Source organism: Mesoplodon bidens (genome assembly GCF_964165515.1).
Source record: "Mesoplodon bidens genome assembly, chromosome: 3".
In the NCBI taxonomy this organism is placed as follows: Eukaryota; Metazoa; Chordata; class Mammalia; order Artiodactyla; family Ziphiidae; genus Mesoplodon; species Mesoplodon bidens.
Window position 1 is genome coordinate 139,963,629 of NC_138178.1, and position 21,004 is coordinate 139,984,632.

The following is a 21,004-nucleotide window of genomic DNA, read 5'->3' on the forward strand; positions in this document are numbered from 1 at the left end:
AGCCTAAAAGTAAATGCTGACCTTCACTTTCTCTCATACCCTCACATTTTATTGGTCCTAACCATTTGTCCAGAATCTAATCAATTCTAACTACTACCACCATCATCTCTCATTTTGACTGTTATTAACCTGTCTGCCCTCTTGCATCCTTGTCCCCTGATAGCTCATTTCCCACGTAGCAGCCAGATTGATCTTTATAAAACATAAGACAAATCATACCACTCTTTGGCCCCAAACCTTCAAAAGTCCCCCCATCTGAGTTAGAAGAAAAGCCACTACCTTGGCCTACAAGGTTTGGTGCATGTTGCCCGCCCCCTCCCTCTCACCCCCACCCCTCCTCTACCCTGCCTTTGTCAGAAGGGGGTCAGGAACAAAAGGAGTGCATGTTTGCTACAGTTGTCCTTTCTTTTTCAGAGAAATAAAAGGAGGGCCATCTACTGAGATGGAGAAGGGTCGTCATAGGTTTAAAGAAGTGGAAAGAAAACATTGCGAGCTGCATAAGAATAGCTGCTCAGCAAACAGGAGCAGGAGATGACCTAAAATAAGTAAAGATCCCTAAGGTTGTGAACCACGCATTTTAGTGGCACGTATACGCAGGGCTGTGTGGTTTATTCCAGCTAGTGCTCAGCAATCCTGGAACAGGAGCAAAAGAGGCAGGTAGATCCAGATTGTGAATTGCTTAGGGATAATGGAACCTAGAGAGTCAGTGTGAGTAATGGTGGGGAGAGGTGAAGGGAAGTGATGTTATTCTCAAGACTGGCCCTCCTAAGGGAAGGAGTTGGGGGAACACACCTACTATGAAGGTCCTTTGAGGCCTTTTCTAAGGAATCTGACAGGCAAACACATACGCAGCTCAGTATAAGAAAAGTTCCCAATGTCTTGGTTTCCACCCCAAAGGCTCATTAAAAGAGTCAACACTAGACCTGTCTGCTTTGCTAAAGTCTAACCAGAGGCATGAATTTAAGTTTCCTTCCCTTACAGATTCATTTTAAATCTGTATGTCTCCCTAATTAGACTTTCACATATTAAGCCATTTGGGGGTTGTTAAATATAAATTTGACTTTAAAGAAGATAGGATCTAAAAGGGTAGTTCCAGAACTATCTTCAAAGAGAATTTTTAAAAGCCTCCAATATTTCCAGAGTCAACCTGGATATAGTTCTCATCCCATAGAAATCTTCTTTCCTACACACAGAGCCCAAACTCAAGACCGTGTGCCTGGCACCTGAACTCTAAGGGAGGCCTACCTCAGTCACTACAATTTTTGTAAAAATTAAATAAGTAGGTAAGAAGCAGTCACTTGGGAACTAGTTGGCTTAGAAATTGCCCCAAAGAAAATCCCCTCTTGGAGCATTCCAAAGCAGTTCTTAAATCCATGCATAAAGGTCTTTGGGGATGATATTTATCTTAACATGTTCTAAAATATATTCATCTATGGACTTGTTAGTCCTTCAACCTGTGGGACAAAATCTAACTATTTTATCTCCAGCAAAATTTAAATCATACGTCCACTGATCCTTGATACTACCTATGTAAGGATCATGCAAGTCCCCAGTGCTCTCTACGGCAGAGCACCACTTCTCCTACAAGGTAACAACCTGTCCCAGGCAATATACATTCACAGAAATCAAAACTAAATTTATTCTAAGGTCCCAAATCATCTTGTAGTCATCAGTAAATAAAATTCTCCCCTGACTAAAATGCCTGTTCGTAGAAAGTGGGATTTCATAAAAACTTCTCTCAAAGCCAGTTTTTTGTTTTCTATTTTGTAACATGAAAGGAAACTCCATGCATACATAACACACCTAATAATCTAATTTATTTAAATATATTTTATTGAACTTGGAAGTTGATTCAGATAAAAACAACACTGGTAGTGAAAAATACTGTACAAGCATAGTCTACCTGCACTAGGTTAATGGCTACTGATTAAAATTATTTTCCTTCACATATAAAAAAAAAAAAAAAAAGACTTAGAGCTCATAAAGACAAATGCCCCTGTGGCTCTCTCTCTTCAACTATCCAATGAAACTACTCATGGAAGGTCACATGGCCTCCTAATTCCAGCCAGATCGCCCCTGATTCAATATCCATTGTCTTGCTGTTCCCCCTTACTTCTTGAAGTTCTCTCTCACTCTTTGTTAGCAACAAACCCTTCTTCTGGATCCATGTTTCCTTTTTACCCCTCTGGGTTCTCTTCCTAACCTCTCTGGCTCTCCTTCCTCCAGGGTCCACTCTTGACCAGTTTCATTCTGACTCTATCTTGCATGCTCTTGACATCAATTCCTTTTTCTACACTGTGATTCCTAAAGAGATTTCTCAGTGCCTCATGTCTCTGGAACCCAAAAGCCACACTTCTTACTTCTATCACTTCTAACCCCATGGACTTCTCTAACAAATGACCTGAAGACCCCTCACACTCAACATGTCCAAAAAAGAACTGCACTCTTGTCCCAGTAATACCTGCCCCTTCTTTCTCATCTTAGAAAAGAGCTTTGTCTTTCACTCAGCTGAATTCCCCAGAAAAGAGCTTTGTCTTTCACTCAGCTGAATTCCCCAGAAATCTACAAGTCCTTTTGAACTCTTCCTTTTACCGTATCTCACTCATTCGTTTGATCACCATAACAACTTAAAACAATGTTTCAGCAACTTTACATATAATCTCTTACTGAGTATTTCAAATAACTCTGTAATGTAGGGACTATTATCTCTCTTTTACAGATGATGGTTTAGATAATTGATGTAAATTCTTAATAAGTGATAAAAAAAAAAGATTGAACCTAGATTTGTCTGACTCCAAAGTCCATGGTCTTTTTACAGCCGATACTGTCTGTGCTAGACCATGGGAAACGATGGGTCATGTGCCAAATGCCACCTGCTTAAAGCTTTACTGGAACACAGCTCTGCTCATTGGTTTGTGTACTGTCTATGGCTGCTTTAGCACCACAGCAGCACAATGAGTAGTTGCAGCAGAGACATTATGGCCCTTGAAACCTAAGACAGTTACAATCTGGCCCTTTACAAAAAAAAAAAAAAGATTTTACCAATTCTAAGCCATACCGTCATCCTCCCTATCCCTGCCACCTCATTTGTTTTCCTAGATTACTGCCACAGCCCCCAACTTGCTTCTCTGCGCACAGTCTGTATCTCCTCCAATCTATCTTCCGCACTGAAGAATAAAATCCTTCTTCTTTAGCTTGTAATCTTTAGGATAAAAGACAAACTCCTTCTCAAGCTATACAAAGCCTTTTGGCACCTTGGTTCCTTTCTTCCTCCCCATCCACATCTATTTTCTCTTCAAGCCAAAGTGAAATACACAGAGTGCAGCAAAAAAGGCCAACCCAGTTCATTCCTATGTTTTTTCACATGGGTTCTCTTTACCTGGAAAGTACCTAAATCCTGCCTCATTCACTGACTTGTTTTTGTATTCTGAGCTCAAGAGTCACTTTCTCCTAGAAACCTTCCTGGATTACTCAGGCTGAGGCAGGTGGACTTGTTTATTCATTTGTTTATTCAACATATGTTTACTTAGCACAGCTACCAACTAGGCACAATACTTTGTGCTAAAAATACAATAAACAGGACAAGCAGAGACTCTGTTCTTACCAGCCTTACTCTTCATCCCAAGTTCCTTATCCACCTGTTCAAAGTCTTAGCTCTTAGTTCACAGTACAAAAAGAGATGAGATGAAGATAGAGATGGAGATGGAGAGGGAGATGGAGAGGGAGATGGAGATGGAGAGATAGGGACGGGGACGGCGATGGGGATGGGGACTGAGATGGGAATGGAGATGGGGTTGAAAAGAATGAGAGAGGGAGAGAGAGAGAGGATTCAGTGATATTTTTTTGTCTGACACTCACCATACCGCTAACTTATTGAGGGATAGGAAGTATCCAGGCTGTCTCCCTAATACCAATAACTACCAGAACACCTGGCATAATGCTGAATAAATCCAATAATTTTGAGAACAAGGTAGTTCCAGAGACCAAATCCTTGCACAGAGGTGGGCTACTTAATAGGCGAATGAGAAAATTTCCTGTTGTTTTCTAGGAAAACTCAAACTTTGTAGAATCTGAGAGGTTTTGTGAAAATGTGACTAGGCATAAAAAGAAACATGAGTATAAAAGAACATTCCTGCAAAAGATACAAGTTCTATTTTGAATAAGAAACAGGGAGTAAAGTCCACTTCACAGTCTTTTTCAAACTACTGGACTGTACATCTGAAACTACTAAACCATAAAAAAAGGTGCCTATAACCCTGAACTTTGGGCTCCACGAAATATTTTTCTTCATGGGATACTCAGCTCATTAAAGAAAAGAGAAGAGAAAAAGAAAAAGTCTTTTTTACAAGCAGGGGTAAAGCAGATACAAAGAATTGACCCAGTTCTAAAATAAACATTAAGCTTAAAGCTCCCTCCATCTGGTTAAAACTAAAACCAGAATTAAAAATCAGGATGTTCACACTCCATTTCCTACCTACACCACAATAGTGAGGGCAAGAAAAAATTTAACATATAACTTAATATTGTATCTGTGTCATCTAAAGTTTCATGTTAAGATTTGTAAAGAAACTTTTTTTAATTTTGGAAAAGTGTAACAACTCACTTTTAACCTGCCTAGATATCCATCCAGGCCAAATATCCTTCAGAGTCCCCACTGGGCACTCTCCCTGGGGTCTATTCCTATGCCCTGAGGCAAATGCCTTCCAGTCTTCCTAGCTTCATAACTTCTATATGGAAAAACACTTTTCTTTCCAAAAGTATACTTTTTTTCTCCATAATATTCCCTGAAGTTCTTTCCTCTAAACTCTTTATTAAATATATTCCATATAAGACACATCTTATTCTCCATAAAACAAAATATGCACTGTATATGAAAAGCCCTAACTAAAACTTTTAAGTGACACCCCTTCCTTTTCCATATTAACCTCATCTCCAATAACCAGTCCAATTCTAAGGACAGTGGCACAACTGCACTAACCGAATCTTAGATATACAGAATGTTAGTACTGAAAGGAACCTTAAAAGTCATTTTTTCTCAAATCTTCATTTCACACTTGAAAAAATTAAAACTCAAAGAGATCCAAAAACCATCCAAGGTCACACAGGCCTTTGCTCCACCTTATTCTGTATTCTCCCAATCTCTGAGTCTCACCATCTTGTATTTATTTCCATTTCCTATGGAAGGTTTGAGGGCAATGCCCATAATCTCAGCTTGGCTTTTATCTGAACCCCACAGAGAGTGCTAACTGAGCCCATGAACTGGAGAATATGATGTGTGGCATCAGTCTCCGCTGCATAATGCTGAGTGACCAGTGTGTAACTAAGTGCTCCCTGGTGGCTCTTAACCACCCACATGGAGATTCAAATTTCCTGTCATACACATCCCACTCCCATGCTATTCTTCTAAATGTGCTAAACCATTTGCCAATGAATTACAGAAAGTCCTTAGACTGTTTGAGCTATCATGGATTACATCCTATTTAAAAATTGCAGGGCTTCCCTGGTGGCGCAGTGGTTGAGAGTCCGCCTGCCGATGCAGGGGACACAGGTGCGTGACCCGGTCCGGGAAGATCCCACATGCCGCAGAGCGGCTGGGCCAGTGAGCCATGGCCGCTGAGCCTGCGCATCCGGAGCCTGTGCTCCACAATGGGAGAGGCCGCAACAGTGAGAGGCCCGCATACGGCAAAAAAAAAAAAAAAAAAAAAAAAAAAATTGAAGATTAGCATTATTATAACTGGGTTTCCTCTCTACCAATTAAACCTCGGCAATTTCCATATTTCATATTTTCATATTTGTAGTTTTTCATTTTGCTTTGCTTTACTTTTAAGGACTTAGTTTGCATGGCATCCTACCAGGACAGATTCTGAGTGTCATATACCATGTGAGGTAGGCTGCCTCAATTTAGCAACTAAGCAGACAATGGAAACAGTGAAACAATGAAACAATGGAAAGAGTGAAAAATGTTTTTAAATAAAATAAATACCCAAATACTTATAGTCCTTTGAAATATACTGACTACATGTTTACTAATGTATTTAATATTTTATAGTATATTAAAACAAAACAAAGCAAACAAAAGCAAACTAATTTATGGTTGGACATGATTTATGGCAAAAAGTTATTCATATTTTTATTTTGTTTCTTTTTTTATAAAATTGTAGTGAAAGATGCAAATGTAAAGTTTTTTATAATTGTTGGATTAAACTAAAATATTTTATGTGATTACTTAGTAATGAAGAAGGAGCTAAGCAATTGCTTTCTTGATAAATCTTTAAAAGAGGATTCATAAAAATACATTAAGACAAAAAGGATAATCATATCAGAATATTCCAATTCATATTCCTTTGTTTTATAGCCATCAAAACAAATCATCAGTGTATGAAGGTGCTTTCTAAATAGAAGCAAAATCAGTCAGTCTGCTAATCTTTGGGGAAAAAAAGAAAGTTACTAGGGGCTCAATAATAAGATTATACAAATGAAATGGATTTGAAAATATTTCAGGAAGGCACCACTAAATATTTACTGAGCAAATTAGCAGAGATTACCCACATCTTGATCTAAAAAATAAGGTATGCTATTCTCCACAACTGCTGTAGAACTAAACTTCGAAAATGCTCTTTTTTACAAAAGCCCTTTAGTAGTGAATTTCATGAATATCAGCAGAGTAGTCAGGTTCACTCAGAACTGACTGTCCTGGGGTAGTAATGGCTGCTACCAGAACCAAGGAGTGCACTCAAGGCATACAGCATGCCAAAACTAAGAGAAGACAAATTTGAAGTAAAAAACACATGGTGGTAGGCCTATGTAAGACACAACACTTCCAGATCTGGAATCTGAGCAGGAGGGTTCTCTACCTTGAGGGAATGTAGGAACAAAGGATATAAGCCTAAGAAATCCCTAGATAGCAGGTAAGAGAAATACTCTGGGATCCTGCTGACATAGAAGGGATCAAGGGGAAACATAAGGTCACTGGGATTGAAGGGAGGCCATGGTCATAAACTTTGTTTGAAGATTTGTCTGATATCAACAAGGAGACCTTTGAGACTGTGGTCCAGGACAGAGTCTACGTGCAATTTAGCATCAAGGGGAAATCTAACAGGGAAGAGCGAATTCTGACTCCATGTTGGTTCTGTTTCTTTAACTTTTACCTTTGCTGTTCATTGCTTTTCTTATCATAATCACTATCTACAGCTGTAAGTATACATAATGGCCTGCCACAGGGAACCCTGACCCTCTGCCTGACAAACTAAAAGGCCTTTGTTCAGCTCACAGAGAGATATTCTGACCCTGCCCACCTGTGAATGGCTGCAGAAAAGAAGAAATTAACACATCCCCTCCCTGATGCAAGCCAAGCAAGAAGATTTTGCAAGACAAATGGCCTTTTTACTTTTCTTCCTCAACTCTTCGAAGCCTCTCTGTTCTATAAAAGAAACTGGCATCCAGACCCCGATAAGATGGTTTTTTGGGTACACTAGTCCGCCATCTTCTCGGTCTGCCGTCTTTCCTTGCCTCAACACCTCGTTTACCGATTTATTGGCCTGTCTCGCAGTGAACAGAGCAAGCTTGGACTCAGTAACAGAAAGAACCGAGGAGTCTCAGAGGAAAGGCCATTAAAGAAAGAAGAGGGCTCAGAAAATCTCTAGGAACTGGAATTGCTGCCACTGGAATTTTTAAATTTTGCTGGAAGGCACAAAAATTTCAGATGACTTTCTCCAGAAAAATGAAGCTATCATTTACAAGCAGTGATTACTTTCTCAACAGAAAATAGGCACTTGGTATCTCCAACAACTTTTGACAAAACATCCTTCTCAGTTATTGAGTTATAAGGTTACGAGTGGTGCTTCTCAAATAGCCGGCACAGATTGACTAGATCCTAGCACAGCTGAAAGCATAAACGGGTTTTCTATCTCCCTCTTCCCTTACTCCCCTTCTCCATCACACACACACACACACACACACACAGACGTGCGCGCACGCTACATCCCTGGCTAGGTCTGTGGCTGGTAACACATATTAGGTTTTGAGAACACTGATGGTTTTTTTTCCTTTGTTTTCCCTGGTGCTATTGAAACTGACCAGGACCCTATGGGGCTCCCAGGCACAGAGGCATTTTTGTCCCCCATTTCTTATAGGCAAGACTCCAGCCTCCATGACCTTCCCTGAGTTCCAAAGGGCAGATTTGAACAGTTGCAAATCAAGGGAGGAGTAGCCAGGAAACCACCTGAGGCAAGATTAAAGGGACCAGAGAAACTCATCAAGATTAGGAGAGTGACCACCTGAGACCCTGCACACGCCCTAATCTTGCCAGCAACCCCACCCTTTTGAAACTGCAGAAGAAAGAAGAATGCAGGACTGCTACCACCTTGATCCTTATCATATACCCCTGATCATGAGCCCTGACTATAAGACCCCTCCCTATTCCCCAGGGAGTGGGGCATAGTTCTTGAGGTGCTACCCTGCTGTGTTCCCCTCTTTGCCTGGCAAAGAATAAAGCCACCCTTTCTTTCTCCTCCAAAACTCTGTCTCTGTATCTCACTTTGGCATCGGTGTACAGGGAGCCAAGATTTTGGCAACACTATCTCAGGAAAAAAATTATACTAAGATCACAAACAGCTGAAATAGCCACATTTGGTTGATATTTTGTGCATGTGTATCTAATAAGTTTTGGAATTGTGGGAAGTTACTGTAACACTTCATGGGTCTTAACAGTTTTCTATCAGCTTCTTGGGTTGTTGCAAAGGAAATATTCCATGAAATTACTAAGGACCCAAGAACTAAGAAGGAAATTAAAAGGCATCTCCTTGGAACACTCTGGCTATAGAAGCTGGATTTGTTCAGAGGCATAAAAAGAAAACCAAATTCGAGAGGTAAAAGGTGTCAGATATTGGTTTATTCAGGTGTTGAAAGGAGATAGCAGAAATTCAGGAAGAAAAGGATTCACTTTATGACCAGAACTTCATCTTGAAATTAAGACAGGAACTGACGAAGAGAGGAGAAAGACATTTTGATATAGCAGTATAATTAGCCATACATGAAGAAGAGAAGAATGGGACCAACTCTGAACTAAACGAAGTAATGAAAACTCAACTGAATCTATGTGAAAATTTCCAATGTAGGTAAATTCAGAACGTAGATGGTAAAAAAAAAAAAAAAAAAAAAAATGGTGGGAGAAAGGGTTGTTGGTGCTTCTAAGGACTAGCCTCTCAGAACTTATTATCAGGCCTCATGAGAGACTTAAGATTGGGGCAATCCAGCTGACGGAGCTGCTACACTACCACAGGCAGACAATACAGGTGAGCTCACCAGGGCTTTCACAAAGGAATCATGGCTAAAATTCAAAGAGTGTGCATTTTTTTGTATGTATATTCATCAGAGACCTAACTGGGATGGATTCAATGACAGGAGATTCTTATTATAATCATCAGGGACACCTTCAACTTCATTCATTCATACAACAAATTTAGATTGAGCATGCAGGCCAAGCAAGAAGATTTTGCAAGAAAAATGGCCTTTTTACTTTTCTTCCTCAACTCTTCACCTCTCTGTTCTATAAAAGAAACTGGCATCCAGACCCCGATAAGATGGTTTTTTGGGTACACTAGTCTGCCATCTTCTCGGTCTGCCATCTTTATTATTTAGAAGTTGAGTATATAGAGGCAAAAAAGGTAGACAAAGCCCCTAGTGTCATGGAGCTTACATTCTGAAGAAAAGAAAAACAGAGTAAACATGGTTTCAGGTCTTGGTAGATACAATGAAGGAAAAGATTAAAGGGAAGAGAATAAGAGTGATTGGCATTGTGGTGGTTTTTTATAGGAGGGTAGCATTGAGAAGAATTTCTGAAGAAGTGGTTTGAATGGAGTATTTTGAAGGTAAAGCCAATAAACTTGTTATGAATAGATGTAATACATGAGAAAAACAGGAAACTAGGATGATTCCCAAGTTTTGGGGCCTGAGAAACAAAGTAAATAATGGTGTCCTTCAACTCTACATAGGTTTTATTTTTCTGTTGTTCTCTTGTTGAAAAATCAAACTACACTAGTATGTCTACTCTGCAAAATAGTTTGACAATTTCTTTAAAAAAATAAATAGACACTATATGTCCCAGAAATCTCTTTTCTGGGTATTTATACCAGAGAACTAAAAACTTATGTCCAAACAAAAAACTACACAAATGTGCATGAAGTTTTATAGTAATAGCCAAAAACTAGAAATAATCAAAATGTCCTTCAATAGATGAATGATTAAACAGCAGTATATCCAAACCATGGAATACTACTCAGGAATAAGAAGGAACAAACTATTAATACACTCAACAACTCAGATGGATCTCAAGGGACTTATGCTGAGTGGAAAAGGCCAATTTCAAAAAATCACACTTTGCATGATTCTATTTATATAGCATTTTCAAAATTACAAAATTATATAGATAAAGAAAAGATCAGTAGTTGCCAGGGTTAGGGAGGCTTGGGGGAAGCCCATGAGTGTGACATGAGGGAGATCTCTGTGGTAATGGATCAATTCTGTGTCTTGATTTCAGAGGTGGTTACAGAATCTACACATGTGACAAAACAACACAGAACTATATACACACATGGTACTAATGCCAATGTTGATCTTGTACTAGAGTCATATAAGATATAACTATTGGAGGAAACTAAGGGAAGGGCACAAAGGCCCTCTCTATACTGTCTTTGCAACTTCCAGTGAATCTATAATTCAAAATAAATTTTTTAATCTAACTATGCTCAAGTATAAGGCAAAATGCATTATATAAATATTAAAAGTAGTACAGTAATAAATACTATATCTGACAAAATGTTGTCTTCTGAGTTTATAAAGCACCATTTTTGCCAGTACATCTTACCACTTTCAGTGTGTAGGCAGTAGTTTAATTAAGAGATCATCAAGATCTCTTTGTAAGAACATTTTCCTCCTAAAAGCCTCTGGAGGAAACAGCACTTGGAATTCTCACTCTCCCTCTGTTACTTTTAAGCAGTGAAGAGAACCTGTGTGTTCTTGTTTCTGTACCTGTACAAAGGAGTACAGAAGGCTAAACAACTGTTAACATTGGTGACCAATAGCTTGCAGACATTATGAACTCTGAAAAGTACCTTGTTTAGACCCAAGATATGGACCTTTCACAAGTCAGCCGACATTCCTGGACTCTAACATTTTTACCATTAGTGTCATAATATAAAATTCTATAATGTGGTATCTCAAAAAGGATGGCTTAGACCGAAAACCAATTACCATGACCCAGAGGCTTAAAAGGTGCTAATAACACTAATCATAACTCCAGTCCTGGGACTTCCCTGGTGATCCAGTGGTTAAGAATCCACCTTCAATGCAGGGGACACAGGTTTGATCCCTGGTTGGGAAACTAAGACCGCACATGCCGCTGGACAACTAAGATCCCACATGCCACGGGGCAACTAAGCCCGCGCACTGCAACTACTGAGCCCACACGCTCTGGAGCCCATGCACCACAACTAGAGAGAAGCCTGCACACCACAACTAGAAAAGCCCGCGTGCTGCAACAAAAGATCCCGCGTGTGGCTTCCCTGGTGGCGCAGTGGTTGGGAGTCCGCCTGAGGATGCGGGGGACACGAGTTCGTGCCGCGGTCCGGGAGGATCCCACGTGCCGTGGAGCAGCTAGCCTCATGAGCCATGGCCGCTGGGCCTGCGCGTCCGGAGCCTGTGCTCCGCAACGGGAGAGGCCACAACAGTGAGAGGCCCGTGTACCACAAAAAAACAAAACAAAACAAAAAAAACCCTCCAGTCCTAAGGTTACTCTAGGTCTTAGAACTAGGTTTGGATAAATCATCAAAGTCAACATGAGGGTGTATATGGTGATGAAGCCTCCCTCAAAAACCTCCTTTTTCAACATTTTCTTTTGTATGTATTTCCTTAATTCTGATCTTCTGTATCATCCAGTCTCAGTCTGAGGATAGAATACTTGGTCCTTCACTCCTGTAGAGAGAATTCTACTCCCAAGAATGTCATCAAGACATTTAGTACTCAGATCTGTATGCTACATCCTAGACACTTTTGTCATTGCTGAATAAGCTTACATTTACTAATACTTTCATTCTCTCAGACCGGAATATATTCCAGCTAGAATTTTGTAATGGAGACTAGATTTATAAACTCTTTGCCTAGTCTTAATTGTAAAAGCCTACATAAAACTGATTATTAAATAAAACATTTTCTAAACAGGGTATCTCACATCAGATCCTGTCTACTTTTTCAGAATTTTATGCATTGCCCACAAAACCTATGGAATATGCCAGATGCTGCCTTTCTAGATATTGGTCTCCTTTTGGAAATAGCTCTGCCCGGTACAATGCTATGACCAGAATTAAATCAAAGAGTTCCCATTCTAATTTTTGTATCAGTCCATTCATACTACTTTGCATGTGCTAAAACATTCTAAAAAGTATAATATGTTATTTTGCCTTTTTATTTTCTAAGGCTGAATAAAAATTAAACCAATGTAAATTATATGAATTAAACATTTTTCTGAAGACAAAGTAGTTTCATTTACTCCTGTCAGAGACTGGAGCCTGGAGAACTATCAACAACAATAATTTTTTTAAAAAAAGAAAATAAAAGATACTTACAGCCAACCATCATCATGGCCACGGAAAACATCTTTTCCACATCTGTGGTAGGAGCTATGTTTCCAAATCCTATGGTTGTAAGGCTTGTCATGGTAAAGTAGAGAGAGGACACATACAGTGAATCCTTGCTGGGTCCTCCTTCCCATATCCCTGCACTGGTATTGTATCGATACGGAGTCCCAATGCTCAAGGCCAGCTGGTAGAGCCAACTGTCTATTTGGATGGTGTTTGTAACTTCATCGATGACCTCATAGTCCCCAATGCTGTACCATATGCAGGCCAGCCAGTGAGCAACTAGTCCAAACACACACACCAGGAGCACAAGGACCGCTGCTCCATACTCTAGGTAATGGTCCAATTTCCTGGCAACACGGCCCAGTCGCAAGAGACGCACCACTTTTAAAGAACTGAAGAGACTGCTGATTCCCTGAATTAAAAAAAAAAGAAATGACACAACACTTTCAGAAAAGAAAAGGCTAAGGAAAACAATACAGTGGTTCATCTTAATGAACTCAATCACCATTTATATACTAAGAACACACACATACTACAGCTCCGACTTTAAGTCAACAACAACAACAGAAAGCTGAAGTGATAAAGAAACGTTTTAAATGCAGATTCCTTCCCACCTGGAAATAAGATATTTGTAGATTATTAGATAAAAAACCTTTTCATTAGGTAAGGAAGACGGAGCTTATTTTCATAACTGGAGTATAAATAGCACAGAGAAAAACCAAAGGAGAAAATAGCTCAAAGGCAATATACTCAAGAGTATAGAAATAGGGTGATGAATTTAGACCTTTTATTTCTTCTTCCTACAAAACTTTTCCTGTACTCTAAAAGATTTAATTTTATTTCTTACTTTATAAATGTTATGAACAGCAAAACTTCTGAAAAAAGAATCCTAGTTTTACTGTCAAGCAAACAGGAAATACTTCTGTGTATATTAAAATGAGCAAATGCCATTATTTCCACCACCTCCTGCCACAGTTATGATAAGCACTAAATTTGTAGAGCTGTGAAAAAGTGAAGAGTTGAACCTAGAATGGGAACATACCTACAAAACTCTATCATCTTCTGGCAAGAGTCAGTGAAAAGAATACTATAAGGGAATGGCAGCAAGAAAATTCATATTTTGTTAAGAGCTTAAAACATCAAATATAGCATTATCCAAATGGAAACATAGCATAGACTTTATTCAATCAGTGAAGTTCTCAAAGTTACTTTTTGAGGAAGCATGTGATAAGCCACCCAGGTAGAGAGGGTAAAGCCATTCCTGGTGCATGAGGGAAAGATAAAGCAGTGACCCAGGACCCTCTCATCTGATCATCACCTCCAAGTCTCACAGAATCCATGACTTCCTTACTTCTAATTCTATATCCCAGGGAGGAGACAAGGCATCTGACATAACCTACTCTGAACTTAAGTCTGATCAACAGGGAGGAACTGGTTGGTATAGTAGAACAGATGTAACATTAATGAGACTCTAATTATGGCATCATAAAGTTACAGTGAAAAAAGGCTGGGAGTGCATTTGGTTATACTCTATATGATAGTATATATTTGAAATTTTGCAAAATAAAAATTTGAAATAGAGAGAGAGAAAACAAAGAGAAGTAAAAACAGGAGACCTTATGGAAGCAAAAAAGGAACAGGAGCATCCGGACAGTTTTCTGTCTCAACCTCGATAACCTTAGGCCTGGCTCTATTTCTATTCCTACTCTCAAATGCTGCGGCATATACGCAGCCTTAAATCAATTCTTATTTCACTTGAACACTTGGGCAAGGCAGGGATATTGAACTTTAGACAGTAAGAGTAGCATTAATAAAATTCAGAAGATGAATTGGCATAATTCAATGAAATGAGATGTTGAAAGGTAAGAAGATTCAAGAGAGCTTGGAAGCTCTTAAAAAAGGAACTACATAATCATGAACAAGAAAGACAAAAATACGTTTTTGTTGAGCATTTCTATATGGCAGGCTCTGAGTTGTGTCCTGGGGACATTAAGACAAATACGCTTGCTTCTGCTCTAAAGAAACCCATAGTCAAAATGCATGAAAAACTCAGAGGGTTAAATTAAAAAATAAAAATAGTGTTATTGTAGATGTTGTCCTCCACTTAACTCCAATTTTTAAAGGAACTGTGCTAGTTCTATTTAAATACTGGGTTGGCCAAAAAGTTCATTCGGGATTTTCTATAAGATCTTACAAAAACCCGAACGAACTTTTTGGCCAATACAATACTACAGAGAAAATTATTTCTACTGAATTCTTTTTTCTAAACACAGCTAAAAACAAAAGAAGAAAAAACAGAGAGGAAACCTTTAACCCCATTTAAACTAAAAACTAGTCACAACCCTCAAGTAGAATGTAAAGAATCAGGACCCACTCGAATTAGGCCCAGATAACAGGAGGACACACTCTCCTGACCTCTGATGTAGGCAGATCTCTCCAAGAGGAGGTGATCCACCCTGAGGGGTACCTACTCTGGACTCCACTTAATCAAAAAGCACCATTTTCTATAGCCATGTCCAATATTATTCAAATGTTACAAAATGTTTGGTAAGTATTGTAAACTCTCTGTCATGGGTTCTATGTCACCACTTTCTCCTAGATCTTAGCCAACTCCCCAGCTGACATCTCTTTCAAAATCATTTTCTGGAGCTAACCTTATCCATGCTTCTTTTATGTGTTAGGATTCTCATTACGATTACCCTCAGCCTCTCCTGGTTGATTTACTGCATGCCCATGTTTCAACTGACTTCTATGAGTTCCTGATACAGAAGCCAAATACCTGCTGTACATTTCCATTTAGATATTCCATAGGCGTTCAAAAGGTAATATGTCCCTACTCTTGGGAACAACATCATTATGAAGCCAGTCTCTCAGACCTGGGCTGAACACCCACTTTCCTGTCACATCCAACCGGTTATCAAGTCTTGAGGATCTCAGCATTCAAAGTGCTCAAAATATACCTGAATAAATCTCTCAAAAATATCTCTTCTTTCTTAATCTCAAGGCCATGCCTTGGTCATGGCTTCATGTTTTTTCTCACTGTGTGACAGGAATAGCCTCTCCATCAGCCATACTACCTCTGTTCTCACTCCCTTTAATTATGTGATCACACTGTAAAGGCTACCAGCCTGCTATCGTTTTACATCATATATATCTAATCATATCCCTCTCTGGTCTAAAATCTTTAGTATTAGCTCATTACCTATAGAATCTAGTATTCACTCCCTACTATGACATGCAAAGCCCTTCAGGACCTAGCATCTGCCTGTCTGGTCAGCATCTCTCCCAGCAAGTCCTCCTTCTGCTGTCTAGACTCCTGCCATGCTCAACTATGTGTAGTTCCCCGAGTGCCCATGCTGTTTCATGCCACATTAACAATTTGTCCCCTGTACTTAAAGCACTCTTCCCTCCCACTGTCTTGGTGGTTGGGGTCTTACTTATAGTTTATGGCAGAGACTCTCTCCTCCATGTCCATTTCCCTGACATCTTCTTTCCTCCCCCACCATCTTCGTTGTTACACCCACTGTGAGAGTTAGGTGTCCTTATTTTGTATTATCATGTACCCTTTGCCCATCTCTATTACAACAATCATCATAAAAGCACTTTATTACAAGTCTCTGTTTGCATGTATGGTATCCCAGGAAACTCTAAACCCCTTGAAGAATATACCTAGTGTCAATTACAAAGTATGGCATATGGTAATAGGTTAAGCAGTCAATACGTTCAATAAATGTATGAAAAACTTTTTATGACACAAGAAAATGTGGGTGGGGTGAGTTGAGTGTGTGGTGGGGCAGGGAGGGGGCATAGTTAATAATCTTATGCGATAGGTATCATTACTAAAACACAGCCTAGAAACATTAAATAATTTGACTAAGTTCCTGCAGCTGGTAAGAGGAGGGGCCAAGAATCAAATATAGGCAGTCTTGTCCACACTCCTTGCACTTCACTGTCTGACCTCATTCTGAACCTCACTATATCTAGAGCATAATGTGCAATTTAACAAATCACATTTGTACCAGCAGTATTGGCTTAAATACAGGCAGTCTCTATAAGACTGAACAAAGGAGATTAAATACCTTGCCTCCCATTTATTCCCACCCAGGCCCAGCAGTGGCCCACTTAGGGGTCTGTGGAGGCCCCAGAACCCTAGAGAGTCTGCAATTCTCTAACATGGACCAACTCATTTCATTCTCACAGTACCAGGACTCCTATCTCCACTGTTCATAGGCAGACACTAAAGCTCAGACAGGTTACACGACTTGTGTAAAGTCACACAGCTAGCAAGGAATGGACCTAGTCCTTCAGATTCTTCGTGCATTTCCCATAATAGCCAACGGCTGTGCAGTCTTCCTGTCCTTATCCCAATTATCACTGCAATATTAATCTTCTTAAAAGACAGTATCGAGCATATCCTCCATGGGCTCATTATAGACATTAAACACAATTTCTACACGCCTTCAAGGTCCACAAACCCATTTCTGTCCACACTGCCAGGTCATTTCCAACCACGCCTTTGCCAAGCAATAGTGCTCCAGTCAAACCAAACTCCTTTTTGCTCTCAAACATAACCCCAAAGTTTCACCTTTTAATTTGTCCACAGTGTCCCTTTCATCTACTTATCAAACCAGAAACTGTTATTCAAAATGAGTAATACAGAAGTGTTTGCTTTATTTGGAAAGTTTTTTTTTTAGCTATCTCATTCTCCACTGTTTTGTATCCAAAAGAATTTAATGCAATTACTATAATCAAAACTCAAAGTTAATGACTTTGTTCTAAAATTTGATGAAATACTTAAAACTTGAAACAGTCCAAATGTCCATCTCCAGTAGAATGGATAAATAAATTATTGCACCTTCACTCAATGCAATACTATCTAGAAATAAACATGAACAGACTAGAACTATATGAAATAACAAGAATTAATCTAAAAAGTATCATACTGAGCAAAAGAGACTAGACACAAAAGAGTATATATTGCATGATTCCATTTATAAAAGTTTAAATACAAATGGAACTATTCTTAGGGATAAGACATTATTAGAAGTCAAAGTGGCTTCCTTTGTTTGGGGAGGGGTAGTGACTATGCAAGACATGAGAGGGCTCTGGTAATATTCTGTTTCCTAATACAGCAGCATTACTAGGAATTACTAGGTGTGTTTGCTTTGTGAAATTCCTTGAGCTCTACATGTAATATTGATGTAATTTTTAAAGAACGTCTTATTTAAATATCAAAACAATGTTACGGAAAATCCATTAGTCACTGTTGTGTTGCTGAGGTTAACATTTCACCACGGTACATAATTCAGATTAATGATTTCTTCTGCATCATGTGATTTGGGGAGGGGGGAAGAGGTGTCATATTCAACTCTATATAAAATAAGAGATTCTACTTATTTTATAACTCACCCTCATAATCTTTAGCTTGGTCCTCAAATTATACTTTTTTATATACATAATTTTTTTTAAGATTTTTTTTTATGTGGACCATTTTTTAAAGTCTTTATTGAACTTGTTACAATATTGCTTCTGTTTTATGTTTTGGTTTTTTGGCCACGAGACATGTGGGATCTTAGCTCCCCAACCAGGGGTCAAACCCACACCCCCTGAATTGGAAGGTGAAGTCTTAACCACTGGGCTGCCAGGGAAGTCCCCTCAAATTATTTTTAATCCCCTGTTGGGAATTTTAATTTAACCCATATGGTAATACTGGATACTTTGACAGGCCAAAATAAAATGACTCGCTTCTGTACTAACACCTTTTTACAACAACCTCTTGATTCTGTGCTCTCCACCAGTTTTGGCTGCTCATTCATTTTCTGCTTAATTTCCCTCCATGCTTGCCAATCTTCCTGTGCCTTCCTCTGCACTCCAGTGGCATTCTGTCTCTCTCCCAACCTCTGAGCTCTTAGCTCACAAATCCCTGGGGTTCCACTGGTGGAAGAGAATATCAAACACATCAAATGCATAATAGAACACAGCAGGGTTAATGGAGAACTTTCAGTCATCAGCCTTCCTTTCTAGCCAGTTTCCTTACTTGAAAAGCCCCTCAGGCCATAGGAGCATAAAGAAAAATATCCAGGAGATATCTCAGTGTTATTAACTCTTCAGGATATGTTTGTGGATTGCCACATTAAAGAGATGTGGGATGTAATCAGTATAAAAATAATGGCTTACAATGATAAAGCCATTTAAAATACAAATCAATTCTCTCATTTGATTATCACTAAGGATAGTATGCAGATAACTCAGCTAGTATTCTTTCCTACCTTCTTCCCCCCTTGCTTTATAAACAAAAGAGGAATGATCAAAGAACTTTCTTGTCCAAGGACACATGACAATTAAGTGGGGGTGAGAGAGCAGGAGTACGGACTTATAACATCGAGTTGCTTGGTTTTTCACCTACGTCTAGCATTCTCGCACACAGGGTGTGTAGTAGATTGTTTGGAAAAAAATAGCTCGGGTCACTTCCTTCCCTGCATCCATACCCTTTGGCAATGTGACTTTGCAACCTCTCCCATCAAAAGATAGGGTCTATTTCCCCATCTTGACTTGAGTCTAGACTGGCCTTATGACTTTCTTTGGCCAGCAGAATGTGGTATAAGTGACACTGTGCCAGTTCCAAGCCTAGACCTCAAGAAGCATAGCCTCCAGTCATGGTCTTAGAACCCATGGCCATTCTAAGTTGCCATATGAAGAATGGCAACTAGGCTTTTGGAGGATGAGAGACCATAGGAGCAGCCCTATGACATCCATCTGAGCCATCCCGGATCAGTTAGTCACCAGCCATCTCAGCAGCCTACCACAGATGTATGGGTGAACTTAGTTGAGATAAGCCAAATCTAGCCAAAGTCAGCAGAATCACTCAGTTAGGTCACAGGAAAATTAGTTTAATAAATGGTGATTGTTATTATCCATAAAGTTTTGGAGTAGTTTGTTATGTGGGAAAAAAAAGCTAACTGATACAAATGTGAGGAAAGCACATGTATTTATGTGCACAGTATTTCATACTTGTTTGACTTAAAATGGGGGCAACATAGATATGTATGTGATATAGAAGTCTCATTTTAACAAAACATACTTCCAAATAGGTAAGATATGAATATATAAAATAAATTTTAATATGCAATTGTTAGATATTATTTACCTTTTGTATTGGGAAACGTGTCACTATTTTGCTTAGCAAGAATTTATGCCAGTAAATATTCCATGAGAACAAAGAACTCCAAGTTATTACTTCATATACCTCCTAAATAGTTCTTAAATCCAACCCCACCTAAAGCTTGCCCTCACCCTGAGTAACTTCAGTTTCCATGTGGATGACCCCACTGAAAACCTGGCCTCACATTTCTCCACCAATTCATCTCTAACAATCTTTTCACTTTTCCTTAGATGCCCACTCCCGCGGTCATAGTCTGAAATTTCTCATATATAAAACATTTTCCAGCTCTGAAATCTTGAATTGAACCATCTTGTATTCTGACCATATCTTCTTCTATGTTGAGCTAAACCGTCCAATTACATCAACATTCAACTTTATTGAATCTCCAGTCTACTGACAGATCTGCTTTTTCCCAATCTATTAACCCCTCCATTCTCCATTTTCTTCTTTATGTGGCCCTATAATTTCAACAACACCATACATCCTGAATTCCTTAGCATGTCTGTCTCTTCATTATAACCTGTATCAAAACCCAAATTCTAACTCAATTATCAGCTTTCTTCAGGGCTGTGTTTAAGAACTGCTTAAGAAAGTAATACAATAGGGCAGATTGATTCCACTAGATATTCATTATCATCAATCTCAAAACATCTCCTAACTACCTAGCAATTTTACTACTTTTCTTATGAATTCATCTATCCAATATATTTTAAACTTTCTCTCCTCTGCTCAAAAATCCAGCCACTCCCCCTTCAACTACATCTTTCCCATAGACATTTAAATATCTCATGTCTCTCCCATTAAAAAAAAAAAAATGTTACTACTCTCCCCTCCACCTTCCCATTCCAGACATTGCCCCTGGTTCTTTTCTAATATATAAGCAAATATAAGCACTAGCCATTTGATTACACAAACCAGAAACCAAGAAGTATTCATGTTGCCCCTTTCTTTGATATCTCCCATACCCAATTTATCTTAAAACCCTATTAACTTTAACTCCTAAATATCTTTCCAATTTATTCACTTTTCTTCATCGCCACTGACACCATCTTAAACCATGCTACTAGCATCTCTCTCCTAGACCTAAGGAAGTGTTCTAATAAATCTTAAGGCGTTCATTTGACTCCGTCCACTCTATTCTGAACACTATATAAGAGTTATCTTTTGAAGTCACTCATAGTTTAAAATCATACGATAGCTTCCATTG

General features: G+C 39.0%; 1 protein-coding gene across 1 annotated transcript in view; it reads right to left on the minus strand.

Moving 5' to 3' along the window:
- Positions 1–21,004, minus strand: part of KCNH5 (potassium voltage-gated channel subfamily H member 5) — a gene marked incomplete at both ends in the record, with an annotated part of 359,387 nt that overhangs the window by 242,066 nt on the left and 96,317 nt on the right. The window contains one exon of the mRNA XM_081228128.1: positions 12,621–13,047. Coding sequence (XP_081084254.1) covers positions 12,621–13,047 — 427 coding nt within the window. The remainder of the gene's footprint in view (positions 1–12,620; positions 13,048–21,004) is intronic.